Consider the following 19,511-nt stretch of genomic DNA (forward strand, 5'->3'; position numbering starts at 1 on the left):
TGGACTTCAATGACAAGAAACTTAAAGGGTAACTTTGCAATGCAACATGTTCAAGTTAAGGTAAGTTAAGGAGTTAATCATTTCTGTTATTTTGGTACAGCTGCTTGGTACCAAGAACTAACATGCACTATGGAGTCAACATGGTGATTATATCAGGAGCCTAAAGCAACTGTCAATGTTCAGTCCACTCAAACAGAAAACAGGCTTCAGTGCCCAGCAGACCCATCAATGCCTCAATATTCTCCACTCGCCTGATTAAAGCCTTTTTTTTTTTTTTCTTTTTGGTATTTTGTCTTGGGAACTCTTATTTCAACAATCTTCACTCTGGAGCGACTTCATTAAGGGCAAAAGTTCCTCGTCAGCCTCTCTGAGTGGCAAACAACCTGGAACCATTAGCAGCCATGATGATGAGTGACAGTAGGCTGACTATTGATACAACAAGGGGAATGAAATTACACATCAGGGGCCTGGTGTGTACTTTAGATATTCATGTGTGCTTTGGAGACAAGCTAAGCTAATTCATGAATAGATGAATAAATCAATTAAAAATTGATGAGGCGATGCAAAGTCCTGCTCAAAGACATCCACGGGTGACTGGTCTCTCGGCATTGCGTTGCATGACCTTCTTCTCTCCGAAATATGAATATGGATTTCCTGCCTGAGAAATCAACTCTGAATGTGTCAGAACAAGTCTTAATTAACTGTTTTAAAAGTTCAAGTTGCTCTGACAGCGTCTGAGGCCGACAGATGACACTTTAGACTATCACAAATACACGAGCAGGGGAGGAGGGTGAGGAAAGAGAAAGAGATTGAATTTTCTCGAGCAGTTTGACACAGTCTCGCTGATAACGGATGCAAATTACTATTTCCTCCATCTGGAACGCATTAAAGAGAAGATCTTATCATATTTAGCTGCCAAACAAAGTAAGAACTATGACAACTTGGTGCATGGCAAACCTCGCAGCCAGATAGAGAATGAGTAACAGCCACAGTTACAAACACACGAGTGACAAAGTCTAATCTTGTTGTAATGTTTTCGTCTGATTCATGTCATCACTGTGTATATTTTGGAGATTTTAAACCTTTTTTCCCGACGCACTTTGGTCCCAGTCTGCTCTCTTTCTTTCACATATAAAAACAGCCAGTAAATGATTAAACCAGTGATTCCTAAACATTTTTGGCTTGGACCCCTACCAAAAAAAAAAAACAATGTCAGGTTGGGGCTTGTCAAGTTTCCGATGTGTATGAGTTGTTAGCAGCTCCACCAAAGAGATATTTGTGATTTACCTATCTCAGATTGTTGTATTTAAATAACTGTTAAAACTCTACATTACTTCATATAAATGCAAAGATTAAAGAATGTTCCAAAAACTAAATACAGACCACAGATGTGCTGCTTACACCTTGTGTCATCAACATATCTGCTAATGTAATATAAAGTAAAATATCTGTTACACAGGCCAGTTTTTTGCAGAATGAGTACTTTCATTTGTCATATTTTAAGTACATTTAGCAAACTTATGTTATTTCATTTGACTAGGATTTTAAATGCAGAGCTTGACTTGAGCATTTTCACAGTTTGGTGTTGGTTAAGTAAAGGATCCAAGTACGGCTTCCACCTCTGAAAATAGCATTATTCCAGATGCAATGAATGATTAATACAGGACCTTGAGGTATGCAATGAGAGCAATGATTGTGCGAGGTAAAAAAAGTCAATACCTTCCCTCATCTCCTCCATACATCATCAGATTTCCAATCACAGAAGGAATGTAGTGGATCATAGCGGTAGCATTGAGAATTTTCCTTCATCTCCGGCGGCCGGCAGCACTTTACATCACCACAACAGTCGAACTTTGAACTCCATCCATTAGACTGTCAGAAACTTTGAATTGGAATTGATTCTCCTTGTCGTAATTATTCATCTGTCTCAATTATTTATTGTTGTGACAATAGAGTTGGTGTTTTTTGTGTAGGGTGTTTGGTTTGTTTTTTGGGTGCAGAATTGGAATTCAGACAAAGGAGTGTATGGCCTCCGAAAAAACACCAAATATGGATCTGTCTGGAGCAACAGCTGGGGGAAGTTGGCCGGTTAAAATGCATTAATGTCAGTAATTTACTGTGTCTGGGTTTGCTTTTCCCCAAACTGATTCACATTATACTAAGTTTTATTACATATTTAGTCATTTGTCATAATTGGAGCTGTTCTAGCTAACAAAGACAGCTTAAATAAAACAACAAGGACGTGACAACAGAGTTTCTAAGATGACCTGTTTTTGAGGCCTTATATCCTGGAGGAGACTTCTGGTTCTATGTGTGGGGGACAGGTGAGTGACAGGGAGTAAAATGCGGTGCTGATTATGAAAATACTAAACCAAATACAGCATGTGTTTACTATGATGGATTATGTCACTCAGGGGAAATATGAGTGGCAGCAAATGGCTGCTTCTGAATGGAGGAGATTTGAGCTTTAATATCACACGCTGAGAATGTAAAACCGGAATCTAAAAGACGGGCACAAAAGTGAACAAGGTCACAATGTCATGGAGATGAAGGAGCCAATTGACTGACTGAATGGATAAAGGAAAGAATGAGAATATGAATATGAGTTATCTTTTGGATTCAAGAAATGCTTTGGCATCCAAAACACACAATGATGTTATTTTACATGCTGGCAACCTCACCGCTTGCTTCCTCTTTTCAACATTAGCGAGAAGGCTGCATTGACATCTTGGCTGCTGGTAAAATAAAGGCAACCCAGAAACACTGTTGGAAGTAAAGATCCAGACACATTTTAGGCTGTAGGTGAACATGAGCAATATTTAGGCAAACCTACAAGGTTGGACCTGTAACATTTCCGTATCACTTCTAACACGGTACAGGTCTGAAATGAATGCCGTCAGATTAACTTAAAGGCTGCAGCAGCACCAGGAGAAGCATGCAAGGAGAGAGAAATGCACATCTTGTACTGCCTTCTAAGATCACTGTGATAAATGTATTATCTCAACCATAATCTCTTTTGCATAAAATCAGTTTAATCAACTAGAAAAGGAAGAGCCCATTTCATGTTGAGGAGGTTCTTGTCATCTTACAAAAGCCTCAGAGGATCCTCCTTTTCACCTACAAAGTGCATGCAACAGACAAGATGGTGTCATTAACACTCTCTCTAGCATGGGACTCTCGCACTATGTAGAACTGTCAGTATGCTAACATTATGTTACATATTTATATCAAACATGAACATCTAATAGATATACATAAATGAGATTTTTGTCACAGTGGTAATTCTATAAACCTTTTTTAACCTGTACTTGTGTTTGTTTTATCTGATGTTTACTGATTGTCTGATTTTGTTTGATATAAGTTGTTGACAATGGAAACAAAAAAAGAATTAAAGGAGAACAACTGAATTGTGGGTTTGTTTGAATTAGTACACAGTATAGATGACCACGGAGAGGATGATAGCTGTGATTAATAGTTTTGTCTGTTTGCCAAACTATTATTATATGATATTTAGTGGTCTCCATATTGTCTTGGTGTTTCCAAAGATGAAAATGCTAGACTAAATGCAGTTGCTAAGATTGTCCAAAAACATATATTTAATTTTGATATGTGTGTCCCCAGTCTTTGCTCCCTTCAGGGGGCAGATCTAGAGGGGTGGTATGTGGTGGCAGCTGCCATCCCTAAAAATTGCCTGGTCTCCCCATCTGCCACCCCAGTTTGGTGTCAAATGCTGTCAAATTGAACATGGACTAAGATTCATTCTTAAAATAACTTGTTAAAAAACGGAAATTAATTTAATGATCTGTCGTGGCAACATTTTAGACAAAATGATTAGCTTAAATGAAAAAAGACATATTATTATATATATATTTGGAAAAATGTAATGAAAAATATTTGGAAATAAAACAACGTATTGATTTGAAACGCCACCTTTAGATATTTCTATTCAATGCTTTACTAATATTCCACAATGATGTAATGTTTTTGAGTTTAAATAATCCTAATTTGGGGGTTTTTCCTAGTAAATATTAATTTATATGATTGTGATTAAATCAGCATATATTTCTGCCACCCTCTGGCCACCCCATGAATATTTCCCTAGATCCGCCTGTGGCTCCCTTGTGAATTAATAGAGAGTTTTACCAATTTAAAACTAAAATGGTATACAGGGAAAACATCGCTCCGTGGTTGATGTGGTCACAACCCACAGACATAACATATACAAACGGTGACAATGGTTTTCAAATAGACACCGTTGTTCTAATGTGTAAACCACTGTTTACACTGTGATTATTTCAGACTTTTTTTTTTATGTATGATTTGACCAGTTTTCAGAGGGTCTGACTGTAAAATCCAACACCACTTTCAAGGCTGTTACAAATTTCTATAGGCCAAGTACTCTTGCTTCAGGGGCTACAGAGGGTTAAGAACATTTCAAAGAATTGACTTTGTATCATCTAAAAATGCGGTCAAATAAACTGCTGTTTGTATGTTTAATTATAGATCAATAACGCTACATTTGATGTCTTAACAGCAGCTTCTAAACTTGGAATTTTGAGGGGTTTTTTCCTGCTGGCACAGTTGTGTGTACTTTATTAATATTTTTGAAATATTTAATACCCAGCAGTTGCTTTTAAAAACAAATATAAAACATTTGATAAGCATAAACTGATGTTCAACCTGAACAACTCCATTTTGATTAAAAGGTCTCGTAGAGTTCTGCAATTTCAAGCTCCCAATTGTTTCTATGTTATTTTTTATCACAGGTAATGGATAACAGTTCACCCAGTTACAATGCTCCCCTCTATAAACTGCCAATTCCTGTATTTTCTAACTGCCTCAACCATAATTACATGCTTGAAAGGCGTGAAGGGTATCTATTAATGTCAGTCTCGTCAGTGTAAAAGGTGAATGCAGTTACAATGAGCTAAAGCAAAACTCTGTCACCCAATCAGCTGTCGAAGCTCCTGCTGTGTTCCTGCTCCTTCCCCATAGAGATGAGGCCTGAATATTTCATAACTGATCATTTGAAGGGTTGCAAGAGCTCCCAGTGTGACTAAATATTCAGTGAACTGCTACTCACATTTTAACCCAGTGGAACGGGATGAAAGGCAGTTTCTTCACCTGGAAAACCGTCCAGAACTTCCTCTGCTGATTCTCGGGGTCAGATTTTCTAAAATGAAATACATTTTTCAGTAATTAATTAATAAAAAAAAAAGAAGTGTCTAGCGAAGTAGTTGCAGATTGCAACTCCCTAGCTTCATCAGACCCTTCCAAGTGCAAACTGTGGAAATATTGCAGTTCAACATGGCTGACTCCATGAAAGGCGACCTAGTTATGCATATTATATTTTAGAACCTCCTAAATGTTACACACTACAGCATTATACCAAAGTGTCTAAAGCTTCAGGGAGGGACACTCTGATTCATTGATCAGCTGATTAACATCAATTTATTTAACAGTTTTGATCATCTATTAATCATCTAAGTAATTTATCAAGCAGCTATTAGAAACAGTTTGAGCTTCTCGACTGTAGTGATGTTCTCACAAATTAAGCAATATGGAGAGGTCACCTTGTGCTCAGGGCTTAAGAGCATTTTCACAATGTTTGGACATTGTTTTCAAGGGACATTTTATACCTTTATTGAAGAGTTGACAGGAGAGACATGACAGGAAACAAGGGAGAGAAAAATGGGAAATGGCATTCAACAAAGGTTCCCAGCTGGACTTGAAACAGTGGTGCTGAAATTAATGGTTGGTACCACAGCAGCTGGTTATGTGTTAATGAAAGTCATTAATTTCATTGATATTTGTTTGCTATGTGTTTAATTTAATAAAAATAGGCTTGATATGATTGGTTCAATATAATCCATTTGGAGCTCCTGACATGTTTTGAAAACTGGATAAAACAACAGTAAATGTGTACTAAAGGGATCAACACCCAGCTGGAATGTTAGAGTTCAAGCCTTCTGATGTGTCCTTGAGCAAGTCACTCATTTTGTTTAATGCTTTGAGGCAAACAGATATCAAATAAGTCTGACATTGTTATTATTATAATACTAGAACAGCAGCCCAGTGGTTAGTACTCTCACCCCAGAGTAAGAACAACCTGTGTTTTTCTTGGTGTAGTTGCAAGTTGCACTCAATCACTCATGTATGCTTGAATGGGCTCCACCGACCTGTGGCAGAAAAGTCTACATGGACAACCATGATCAAAGTCACATGACCAACAAAAGTAATGTCAGAGGCTAATGGTTCTCCCAGGTCCCTACGGTGGACCTTAACTTGAATCGTAGGCGATTCTGCATCATAGCTTAAAGATATTTCAAAATGCTCATGGAGCATCCAGCTTGGTGCACTTCCAGAGCAACTGACACTCCACTCATACTGGACTCTGCAACAACCTTAATCAAACAGAAAAATATCATGTTTTCTCACCATAATGCCAGCTTTCTCTTTGTTGAGTGAGTCATTTCTTTGAGGCTTTCCTCATAAAGTGAAAAGATGACAAACTCAAACTCGCTGCTCATGAATTTAGGCTCACAGTGTTACACTGCCACATCATAATTTACCTTTATGCACTATTGTCCAGGCTTATGTGTTCAGACTCGTCCCAGCAGCCATGGGTTTCCATTCATTTAAATATGGTGTTGAAATCTGCAATCACTGTGAACTGTTTTGTGTTGTTATATTTATGTGGTATGGTATAATTATATTACAAGTCAGCCTAGATTTTCAAAATCAGTACTGCACCATGCAATGGCATCGTATTTGATGGTGTTGACATTGTGTTAACTGTCATGGCGTACTTGACTCAAGGGTTTCACACCAATTGGAAATTAAAATGAACTAGTGGCTGTCTGAAAGGCAGGAAAAGTTATCTGAAATGTCAAAGGCTTTCAATTTTTACTAAATTATGGTAAAAAAAAAAAACAATCTGTGCCAGTTGCAGTGAACCAATCAGCTTCACAACTAAAATAGTAGAAAATACAAGAAAAAGCGAGAAAAAATAAAGTAGTAGTAAAATAAGTAAAGTAAAATACAATTTTCACCCATTTTTTGTAATCAAAATTAATTATTTTTTAAAAAGGCAATAATAAACCCTTATTATAAATATTTAAATGGTAAAGCTGGCGATATTCTATAGAATATTTTGGTTATTGTCAAGAAAGGCCGTGTGAAGACAGAAACCACAAATACATCACTCACAATCTTGTTATTCATGACTTATGACACGTCTGTAGCACTCAAGCCCAAACATTCCTACTGAAGATCTAAATCTTTAAAAAAAATGGGTCACAATTATATAGTTTTATTTATTTTTTAAGGCTAAATAATTCACTAAAACATCTGGGCACTGTAGTTTTTGGCAAATGTTACAGGAGTAAATAGTGCATTTGCTGAGGACTATTTGTAGCTGCACATTTGCTTAATCCAAATTTGGTTCTCTAGTGAGTATTTCCAGCAGCGGTGTATGTGGGAGTCAATCAAAATGAACTACATCAGGGTTCAGGGTAATTCATTGTCGGTTTGGCACTTTTTGTGAGATTTGTAAGAGTTAGAATATCATCAGACTGGGCGCCTGGTTAGCTCAGTCAGTAGAGCTGGCAACCCATGTACGGAGTTGCTGCAGCGGCCTGGGTTTGAGTCCAACCTGCGGCCCTTTGCTGTGTGTCATCCCCTCTCTCTCTACCTGCCTTTCCTGTCTATCTTCAGCTGTCACTATCTAATAAAGAAGAAAAAAAATACTAAGAATATCATCAGACTTTTCCTTCAAGTACAAGATTTTGTAGTAAATAAGCTAAAACGTGACAAAAAGCCTCCATTAGGGCCCTTGAAAGTGTCCTTCACAGAAAAACTCTCTGGTTGGTTTTCAAATGGAGGCAGCAGAAATCATTTTACTGTCCAGTGATATTTGGCATAAACAGCTGCAGAGTTCCCAACAGAAAACCAGGAACTGCAGATAATGTGGTGTTGGGGAGAAGGTGATAATGATTTGGTAAATGATTTTGGTATTTCTCCAGATTTAGGAAACAGCCAAAAACAAAGGACATTTCACTTCAGGCAAACATTGACTAAGTTCTGCTCTGATCAAACCTTGAGGGTCCTCCAGAGGCTTTTCATCAACATACACCAACCCATCTGCCCAATATGTTTCTGGAACAAAGCCTTTGGCTCAATCTCTTATCCGGTCATCAATGTGAAGAGACCACTCAACATAATTGATATAGGATGTGATGATTTTTTTTTTAGAATCAAGCGCGCACACACACACATATATAAAAAGCTGGAGTACCCAGCGAAGTGGAGACTGAAGAGGAGAACGTTTTTGTACAGGATAAGTCTTCATTTGCATATGAATAACAGCTAATAATGAATTCCTCCTACTTGTTATTGTTCAAGTGAAGCAGTACATGTGTTCCCTCTTAAATGAAGCCATAATGAACAATGTGGTGCTCACTGCCATTGTTCCACATGCACTGAGGACTGGTTTTTACTATTTATGAGTGAATCCATTGTAAAACATTTAGGGATATTGTATTACCAAAAAAAAAGTCTAAAAACCGTAACGTACACATCAGAGCATTAAATAAGACTTGTGTTTTATAATTGGGTTTTGTACTATATCACTGAAGATAATGAATATTTGATTTTATGAATATTTTTCATTTAAAGCACCAAATAAGACGAGAGACATGCTTTAAACTAAAAGCCACATTCGCAACCAACAGTTGTACGCTGAAGAGGAAAAACATCAGAGCTTTGGGTCCTGAATGAAAATGTCCTTTAAGTAACACTAAGCTAAGAGAAAGCAGAATTCCTTGTTTGACTCACTCAACTGAGCGAGTCAAGTAGAGATGGAAGTGGCTCCTGTCTCACCGGCTTTTTCTCGACATACTCTTCTATGAATTATGGATATTATGTTTAAAAAAACAAAAACATTTCAGCACACGCAACTACATATCTATACTGTAAAGGCCTCAGTGTGGCCTACACAAAGGGCTTGTCTAATAGTCTCACCATATCTGAAACCGCCTTTCTGTCAGAGGAATTGGAGGGAACTTGGTTACATTTTTCCAGGTGTGCACAGGTTAGAAAGTAGGCAGAGTTTGGGCTTCTCTCTCAAGCTCTCTCTTTTCATCCTGCACACAACTGTTTTTTTATCACTATGAATCCCTTTAACAAGAGACCATTCTCCCCACTTGAAAGATTCAATCTGCCTCATCCCTCTGTACTCAACTTGGCCATTTAGACCAGCTTTAGACACTTTTACCCTGTTCAGAATGAAAGCAAATCAATCTTCACCTTGCATTATTTGCACAGATCTGACCCTGTGCAGTCTGTGTTTATTCACTGCAGCCGATGTCGTGACTATAAGGGCTAGAAACAGAGGCACGGATCGTGTCTGTGTTTGTGTTCTGCTAAGCCTCTGACTGATCTCAGAACTCGCCAGGATCTCCAGTTCTTGCTGCCACTTTACCTCCTCTCTCCGTTTTCCTCTCATCTCTGCACATTCATGAAGTAGAGTCACGATGCCCCCGGGGTAGGTGCAAATGTTGCGCTCTAGTTGAAACATTTACTACTTGCATGATGTGTCTATGCTTCAGTTCCCTCCTCCCTGGGCAAATCTGCATCTAATCACACACACTTGCAAGTGTCCCAATACACCAGCCCAGGATCTCTAAGAATTAGGTCTATGTTGGACAATTGCTGATGCAGGACTGGAGTTCATATCTGTGATTAACCTTCATATTTTGGTTGCACATAAAATCTATGGTTAGATTTAGTTTAATTAAAAGTATTTTCTAAAGGCCATAGCCCACAATATTCTCCAACAAACACAGACGTTTGTTTGGTGTTCCATGACTGTCTGTCCTTGTTTGGTCAGATTTTACATGTTCAATCCGTGTTTGTGTCTGTTTTTAGGAAGTTTGGTCAGTAAGCCTATAGTACTCGTATCCATAGAAACGCAGCTTGCGCATGCCCAGTATTAGCAGTAAATGAGAGATATTATAGTCCCTATAATTAGTATTTTGACGTCTTATAAGTGATGTAACCTTTTCCAACAGCCTGTAGTACTGCTCTGGTGCGACTCCAGGTTAAATTACAAAATCAGATCGGTCTTCATTTTCCAGCTCACAACAAAGACGAAGAGCTCCCGTGTTGCCTTCTTAATAAAGACTGCTTACTCCCATGGATGTAAATAATACATCCATGCTTGCTTCAGATTTTCTTCCAATATATCTTCTGTGTTTGAGGAACACAGTCCAAGAAGTGTCTCTAAATCACAGCAGATCTCCTCTTCATTCTCAATTTTGAGGTCATTTTTGAAAAACAGAGTTTGATCTGTTAAGTTAATTTAGTTTGGATTTGTTTGTTTGACCAATCAAAGCCTTAACCATACCACAGTCAGATACTGAAGAAAGCAACATTTTTGAAATCGTTGGCCATTGATCATGGATGAAAACAAATTCATGTTTCAGAGTTTTACAGAACTATCCAATACTGATGTGGTAGTCTGGTGATAAAGTTGGATACAAATATATTGGATCTTTTTCAGCTATGTTGATACTGACTACTGAAAACAACTTAGTACTACACTTGAGATTTTTAAACAATTGATTTTTGTTTTCACGCTAAAATGCCAAACACTACATCAGTTCCAACTTCTGCTTATGTTTTATGTAATTGTAAACTGAATATCTTTGAGTTTTGGACTGTGCGTTATGGACTGAGCAATTATTGAAAAACAAATTAATTGATGATAAGGCAGGGTAAAAACTCACTACAGACCAAAATAAGCATTTACGGTCAGGAAATGTGGCAACCTAGCTTAGCCTGCTGCCACTATGACCTGCACCCAAATACACAACTGAAAACAGATAGATGGAAGGTCTGGAAATGTGGCTGTTTGGAAAGTGTTTGCATGTCCAGATCACATCTCTAAACCAAACATATTGCTTGGCTGCAGCTCCTCACGGGGTTGAGTTGAAAAGCCAGTGCATCTAAAGTTCAAGTACCTTTGATTTAACACCGTGACCGCTGAGACGTAAAGAAACATTAAGAACTTTATGACGCCACGCTGCCGCCCTCCCCTCTACACATGAGCCAATGTCACCTCTCTTCCTTCCAGAGCAGGCCATCCTAACTGATGCTGTAATGAGCTGCTGTTTGTTTGGCTACAGGCTGTCTCAGATGAGACACGATGCTGTCACTCAGATTTCATGGCAGCAGTCCCTTTGGCACTGAATCACTATCCGAGTCCCTCACAGCCCCACATTTGATCGAAGGCAAGTTCTCAAACAATTTCTGCGTTATCTCTGGTGTAAAATTTCCTTATCCTGGGTTTATTTCTTCTTTTATATTACCGTTGTTAAACGTTTACTTAGCCAGAACATACTCTTCTTTACACCAATGACTGGGGTAGTTAACTTTGAGGGAGGATACGTTACACATGAATCTTTTGCCAAACCCCACATCTACCATCATTATGTGCTTTTGGCCGCTTTGCTGGAGCAGTTGGGGGCTAAGTGCCATGCTCAAGGGCACATAAATCATAGGTTTTGACACTCAACAAGACTGACTGGAGCTGTACAGTGGTCTGAGTGTTTAATGTGTTCAATTAGAAGTTAAAAATACCACATTCAGGCTTTTTTTTAAGGTGTAAACAAGTTTTGTGGCTTCTGTATAATTAAACACTTTACATTGATAAACTAATCAGTCATTATTTCAACATTTCTACGCAGATATTCTGGCAAAGAGTGTTGTGACATGATATAATGTTTTGGATTTACACTCTGCTGCCTACACAGCCTTGCCCTAATTCATGATGTCAAATTTCATCTGTGGAGGCTTTTAACTGTACCCATTTATTACATAAACACCTGTGAGGTAAACAGCTAAACATGTCAATCTAAAAAGACAAGTTTACACCCAGTTGTTACAATGTTTACTGCTGCTCGAGAGTGCAGAAAACCAGTGATGTAAAGACCAAACCACGAAAACTGAATTATAAGGGACATTTCAATCCCCTAACAGCCAAGGTGTTGAAGTGTCCTCAAGCCAGAGCTGAACTGATTCCAACAGCAGCGAGGCAACAGCTGGTTCCTATTAAATGTTCCTCATTACACTGTAAATAGGTGAAGTAGAGACCAAGCAGCATCGGATTGAATTTGTTCATTCCGTATGTACTTACGGGTAAGCAGTAAATATACTAATGTCCTCCTAAACACTACTAGTGTCATGGTATTTCAGCGGGAGGACACGTCACTCCTGGTCTGCTGGTCTCTGTGTCCTTGAGAGCACGATGGTGCAATGAAGCTTTATTAGATGTCCCCTGATAGATCTGGTCTGAGGTAGAATCCATGTCTCCAGTAAGATGGATAATGTTTGGCTGCTACTCAAGAGGGAGGGTCCTCCGGGTATCTATCACTGGAGGTGACTGAGTGTCAAATAAAAAAGCAGTGCTGGGTAATTTTACAGGATGAAAGTCAATACAGTCAATACAGGCAATCATCTAAGGGACGCCTCTCGCCTTTCCTAAAGCTACTCACTGGTACAGTGAGTGCACTGGTACAACGGTCCTGGCCAAATGATTTTCAACCTGCTCAGAAGGGACACTGGGGCTGAATTTGGCACATGTACAGCCAGAACGTAGTGAGTTTTTTTAATTTAATCAGTCATTCAAAGGAAGAGTTTGACATTTGAGTTTATAAATCTACTTTTGCAAAGACGTTTACTTAAAAAATGATGTAAGAAAAATCACTGTAAATTATAACAATAGTCTATTTTCATGTATCATTTATAATGATTTTCATCATTGTTTAATATGAGGATGAATCATTAATCATTTGGTCTGTAAATGTGTGAAAAAAAGGCTGCAAATCCTCACTTTAGAGAAGCTGGAATCAGTCATCGTTTTCCTTAATATTTGCTTGAAGAAGAACTGACTATAAATAAATAGATTTTCAAAACTGTTGCTGACTCACTTTCTGTTCATCAATTAATCAATTATTTCAGTTTTAAATTACATAACTAAAAACTTAACAAATGAGAATCTGGAACTAGGGAATGATGAATATAAAAATAGTTGCTGATAAATGTATTCACAACAGATCCAAGCAACTTAAAATTCACACTATGACTTATATTTTCTGATATGACCTCAGACCACTGACAGTGTGGAATATTTGACTGAAATAATTTACATAGAACGTTTTTCCCAATTTCAGTGATATGTTGTCTGAAAACTCAAAATTCAACCTTATTGTAGCACAATCACCACTGTTGGTTTGAGTTTCACCCTAAAAGATGACAGGGATAAGAAGCCCAGACTTACTTTCATGTTCCCAATTTTGAGTGGGCAAAACAGGAAGGAAAAAGGGAGCAAACCAGCCTTTGATTTATATTCAAATGAGAAGTATACAGGGGAAATTGGATTTCTCTTTCATTTCAGAGAATGAATTTCCTGGTGGCAGATTGTATTGTATCATCTCATGGCGTTAATATCCAGCTCTGAGCATCAGAAGCTATTCTTCATTACAAAGACTCGGAGGAATTTTTACACCTCTTCGCCACAGAATGCAATGACAATTTCCATTTCTGTTCCAATGTTCAAACAATACACCCAAGGCCATTTAAGACATTTTTCAGCCGTTTTAATTTACACATGAAAGGCAATAACATATCAAAGGAATTCTGCTTTAAATTCAAAAGAAAAATTAGTCTCTGCATTGTGTCCCTTATGTCAACGAACCCGACTAATTCTGTACCTCAAAGCAAGCCAGCCGCAGGAGGATCCTTTTGTGGGTGTAACTGAGTTCAGCATGTTTTCATACGGCTGAAAAATTCAACAACCTACACACCGTTCTCATTAGGCAGCTCATCATGGGAAAAAACACCAGCACTAAATCCAGAGAGGAGCCGCTCCCCATTAACAGTAAGCCCTTTCTAGGCCGAACTCCTTATTCTAAATTTGGTCTTTTGTTTGATATAGACATGTAATGCCCAAGCCATACGCCCGGCCTCAAGGCTACTGTTACGTTGCTAGTGCCACAAACAAAAGAAACACAGACTGGAAAGAGGGAATTATCAGAAAAAGTATCAGAGTTTGATAAAGTAGTATTTCCCAAAATGGGTGCTATTGTATCCTTGGACAGTGGCTCTCAAAATGGGAAATATATTATTTATTTAGCCAAATGAGAGAATGTGCAAGAATGATTATTCTGTTCAGAGGTTTCACACGTCATTTTTAATCTGAAAACCTATAGTATTACAGTTATGGAAAAACTAAATCTTATCAGAGACTACATCATATCTAATATGGGTCCAGGGCCTGATGTGTCTCATTTTGGGGGCCCTTAACACCTATAAGGGTAAGAACCACTGACCAAGGGTGCCGCAATATTACCTAATTTCTAAGACGTTTGGTAACCACTGTAATCTCTGTAGTGGAAGAGGGTGGCACATGTACTGTAGATAAAATGACATGGTCAGATGAGATAAGGCTACCTGAAGCTCTAGTAGAAGTAATGGAAAGGTTTCATTGTCCATTCCCATTCATTCATTCAGTCAGTCAGTCAGTGTGTGAACAGAAACAACCCTTTTGCCCAAGTATCCTTCAGCATGACACTCAACTTCTGACATACTCTGTGAAACTGTTTTGGGACTTTCAACCTTAAAATGTGTGCGTTGAAGCCACAGACTGTGCTGAGTTATCTCTGGCACCACCCGGTGGACGTACACAAGCCCACACTGAAACGGCAACAAAAATAACAGTTTCTCCTTTTTTGTCTTATTCTTTATTGCCACACTGAACACTGATTAGGTAAAGTGTTTGTTTACCCAAATATTCAGCCATGCGAATAGTTAATTTTATTTGCCCAAGTTCTGTGACATCTGCCTCTGAGACTTCTGTTGTCACCAAATATAATATAGATGAATGTAACTGTGTTTGTGGTGCTTACAACATTGAAAAGTTATATTAACAATTCAGTCTTTCAGAAGCAATGTCCTGGTTACTTTTTCCATAACAAATAGTCTATATTTCAATCATTGACAGGGTGTTTTGTTGACTATCCCAACTGTCAACACCAAGAATATAACTGAACTGTGGAAGTGACAGATTTGTCAAGACCTGGACAAATAAAACCTATGTGCACAGACAGATAGCTATAGAGGTAAGGTTTTTGAAGCATTTGGGTGAACTGACCCTTTAAGCCTAAAGAGAAAAACGCATGATACAGAAACAAATATTCAACAGCAAGTTCACTCGATCACTTTCCTCTGAGAGACCCAAGATACGACCAACTGTTTCTAAAGTGCCACTTTTTATTCAGCAGTTTGAGGACTTGCGAATCTTTGGTACGTGTGATGTTTGGCTATCACTGTGACAACTTAATGCTGCAGTGCAGTGATCTGAAAGTGTGGTTGGTCAGAGATCTCTTGACGAGTGGGACACTTGTTTGAATGTTTTCTGTCCACCTCTGCAACCATCTTCTGTACCAATCTGCTGAAGCGTCAGGGTCTCCCTTTGCATGCAAATAGGCTTGACACAACTGCTAAAGCGAATGTATCCAAATAAATTAAAGTTCCCTCATCACAAAACTGAAGTTCACAACTTCATGAGAATATCTTCTGTCCACAGAGAAGTTTCTTATTTCATTTCCACTGTACAGTACATCCGTGCTCCTTACGTAATCCAATGGCAATAATCCACCTTGGTCCTCTCCATGAGTCGCTTCATCGTTATATCCCAAAACGATGCACCAATATTGTTTAAAAAATTAAAAGCTGTCAATCTGCACACAAGCAGCTCATGGAAGGGATGGCCAAACAGTGAGCGAGGCATATGGTGTGGGAGAATCACAAACAACAAATTTGTAATGTGAAGAGTAAGATCCAAAATCAATCCACTGCCAGTTCTTGAGCAGCTCTGGTGTTTTGGAAGATGTACGCAAACCTCCAGAGCAGCAGGAAGAAATGTGAGATACTTCTATGTTGCTCACAGCCATGTGAGTCTCTAAAACCTGCAACACATCTACTAAGTTTTTTTAAGGGTATGGATGGAGTTAATTCTGACTCAACTGAGGTTAGTTCCTCTCCTGCCTTTAGATTAGTACTGAAGGCCTAACAGATTGTCAGTTTGATTCCCTGCAACAAAGGGATAAGTAATAATCTCTAGGCCCTCTGCAGTCGGGGTACATTTGATCCCAGAACTTCTGCTACCGCAAAACAAGGTTGTGGTTAATTATAAATATGCATGTGCTGAGTGGAAGGGCTACATACACTGTGGCTGATTAAGAGCGTGAGTGTTCAGCAAAACTTCCTACAATAAGTAAAAAGAATAAAAAGAACTGCTCACAACCTGCAGACCTGACTAGAGCAGTTAAGACGTTTAAACCTTAGCTCTACCTCTACTATGAAAACAAAAAAACCCTAATGGGTTAAGATTTTTTTGTACCCATGTACAGACTTAGCATCCCTACAGCTGAACAGACCTGCACTCTTTCCTGGACAGAGGACTTGGATGGAGACTTGGGTAAGAAGCAGCTGTGTTGGCTTTAACGAGGCTACTTGGTGGCAGTATTCCCATCAGGCCTCATGCTGAAGGGCTCCAGGCGCTCGCTCTCAGGCAGCATGTTGTTGAGGCGCTCCATCAGCGGCACCGTCTGGTCGATGCCCATCTGGATGCGTCTCAGGATCATGGACATCTCGTTGACTTTCTGGATCTGCTCAGCGTACTTGGCGTAGCGTTTCTGGCGCTCCTGCATAATGCTGAACAAGGTTTCCACTGATAAGTCCATCTGGAAAGAAACAGGCGCGGGAGAGAGAAAGAGAGACAGTGTTTTTGCCTTTTCATGACACTTTGAATCATCTCAAAGTAAAACAGAGACAAAATATCTCAGATGATTTATAAAATTTTGCTTCACCACTAATAGATGAATATAATTTAAAACAGTAGAACCCGCTCAATGTATGGCACACACACAAGTCTGCCAATGTAACTGAGATTGAAACAGAAAATGTTGATCATTCTATTAATTATTTTATTTTTTCAATTAAGTATTAATTATTAATTTAGTCTGTAAGATTTTGTGAGATGTAACATTTCTATCTCAATTTGTGCTGCCAATGCGAAGTCGTCAAACTACTTGTTTTGCCCAACCACACATCAAAACACAAATATATCGGTAATATAATTGACAGTGATCCCAAGCTTGCATATTTGAACTGAAATGATGAATGATGAATAACATAAATAACATTTTATAAGTTCTAACAATAAAATGCTGTAATTTGATTTTCTGCTAATGGACTGATCACTTTTACTAGCAATACAATCTAAAATGGTTTTGGGGCTGAAAAATATGTAATCTAAAGGTCACATACTGCACTGTGGTATTCTTACCTCCTTGATCCTCTTGACCAGGGCGTTCTGGTCGAAGGCCACGGCCTCAGCACACTGGTGTAGGTGGTCCTGGTAGCGGACGCAGAGCTGCAGAACCTGGGTAGTATCCAGCCTTTCCAGACACACACTGCTGGGTGACGTCTGGCCACTCAGCACTCCTGTGGAGAGTGAAGAGCAAATGACTTACATGGATATTTTGGAAGAGAGTCACACTTGACAACAGTGTTACACTCGGTAATTATGGTAATTAGCTTTGCACAGGATCTGACAGAACTACCACTCCTGCTATTTTCGGAGTGAGCCTACACAGGAAACTTGACTCATTATCCACCTTCTCACACAGTGCTAATGGGTTGCGGTGATATTGGCTAATTAGAAAATCTACTGGTGGGGATTGGTTGAAAATTAGATGAAACTTTCAATATTTTCATGTGAAAACTGAAATAGTACAAGTCAAATACAATATCTGCACACTTATTCACACTTATTACTGATTCCTCACAATAAATCAAATTTAACTGAGCCACATTTGGACATCAACACTGCAGCGATCGTACATATTGAAATATTGTGAAATGATATTTAATCTATTGGAAGCTATCAGCAATGTGCATATATTGTCTGATTTCTGCATTCAGTTTGTTTTTAATCTAGGACCTGTAAGAGTTTTTAGATGTGTGCACTGTCTGAAACTGAATTGATATCTATTAGTCTAGTGCCCCTGATCAGTGTGGGTGGTTGAATACTATACATTTAGCTAGGTGTATCTAATGACCTGTCTGTCTTCATTAATGGGCTTTTAAAGGGAACATTGAAATCCATGTAAGTGACTGGAAGACTTAAAGTTACCTTTCAAAAGTGGCTGAAATGTAGGTATTTCTTGAAGCTTTATGACATCTGGGTCGTTGTGGATATTTCGCATTGACTGGGTCCCCTGGGCCACGACCACAATATCATCCATCTTCGCCTTCTGCTTTGCTGGAGAAGGCACCACTGCAATGACAACAATTCCAATAAAAAACAACAGATAGCACTTAAATATATGTTTCAAACCATGCAGGCAATAAATCATAGGATGTGTGACCCCAAATTAGAAAACAAGGAAACTTTCAGTTAAAACTTAAATCCAGCTGCACTTATTTCAATGAACATCCAACTTATCACAGAACATTTCCTCAAGTACTGTACTTAAATATGAGGATTATCCATTGTAAGTTACTTACCTATACTTAAACTCCACTACTTTTTTGAATTATGTGTTTGATACATGACAAATTCACTTATTTCAATGTTCAGAACTATATGAAGAAACCTATAACTCGATCCCAGTCACAACCTTAAAATGTTGATGTTAATTTGCAATAATAATTGTAACCCTAAATGTTTTTGTGGTTAATATCAGTAATATGAGTGTAATACTGGTACATGAGCATTTTTTCCATTGTGGGATATTGTTACTGTTACTTTAAATGGAGATCTGAGTACTTCTCCAATCTGGAAAACGATGCTTCTGTTGACACAGATAACTACTCTAACACAAGAATGCTAACGTAATATTGGTCTGCTTTCATGGAAAATACAGAATAGACAAGCCCACCATGTCAGGCGGTGTCACTCACCCGATGCGCTGTAGTCGGAGTGTTTGTGCTCCGCATCTCCACTCTGTTCGGCACCCATAGTGCTAACTAGCGGTTAGCTTTCAGTGTTGACCGTTTTCGGATATACTGTCCTCGCAGACTTCATATGACTTCCAAACACAGCCAAGCTAACGACGAGACAACCATGTCCGCAAGAAGGGAACTGAAAACCTGTTAACGGGTTAGTTAGCTCTGCAGTTTCACCCGAGTAATAGCTAGCTAAGTTAGCCGCGTAGCAATTGTTCCTGCTTTACGTTTACTAGCTGACAGACTACCAGGCGTCCTGAGTGCTATCTGAAGAGCAGGATGAAGCGGTAACACGTCGCTTTCTTACAGGAGTTAACCTATATTAACATCAATATAACATACTGGAGATGAGTACTGAGTTCACTCAGGGAACACTTCCGTAAATATTGATCACGGGGTTGTTCATGATTCAGACACCGCCCCCTACTGCCCCCTAC

General features: G+C 38.8%; 2 protein-coding genes across 3 annotated transcripts in view; both read right to left on the reverse strand.

Moving 5' to 3' along the window:
• Window positions 1-5,169, reverse strand: part of LOC127353543 (alpha-1,3-mannosyl-glycoprotein 4-beta-N-acetylglucosaminyltransferase C-like) — a 48,609-nt gene extending 43,440 nt beyond the window's left edge. Inside the window, exon 1 of one of the 2 annotated variants that reach the window (XM_051382830.1) lies at window positions 5,084-5,169. In XM_051382830.1, coding sequence (XP_051238790.1) covers window positions 5,084-5,085 — 2 coding nt within the window. In that variant the 5' untranslated portion in view covers window positions 5,086-5,169. Of the gene's footprint in view, window positions 1-1,719; window positions 1,826-5,083 lie in introns of those variants that run through there. The other variant, XM_051382829.1, reaches the window with a different exon arrangement.
• Window positions 5,170-13,636: 8,467 nt separating this feature from the next.
• Window positions 13,637-19,492, reverse strand: borcs5 (BLOC-1 related complex subunit 5). Its single transcript, XM_051382364.1, has 4 exons — window positions 19,030-19,492; window positions 18,260-18,403; window positions 17,411-17,568; window positions 13,637-16,805 (listed from the first exon to the last, which is right to left on the reverse strand). The coding sequence occupies exons 1-4, from the start codon at window positions 19,085-19,087 to the stop codon at window positions 16,572-16,574; spliced, it is 594 nt and encodes a 197-aa protein (XP_051238324.1). The 5' UTR covers window positions 19,088-19,492; the 3' UTR covers window positions 13,637-16,571.
• Between the last annotated feature and the right edge of the window lie 19 nt (window positions 19,493-19,511).

The sequence above is a fragment of the Dicentrarchus labrax genome, unplaced genomic scaffold (genome assembly GCF_905237075.1).
Source record: "Dicentrarchus labrax unplaced genomic scaffold, dlabrax2021, whole genome shotgun sequence".
NCBI lineage: Eukaryota > Metazoa > Chordata > Actinopteri > Moronidae > Dicentrarchus > Dicentrarchus labrax.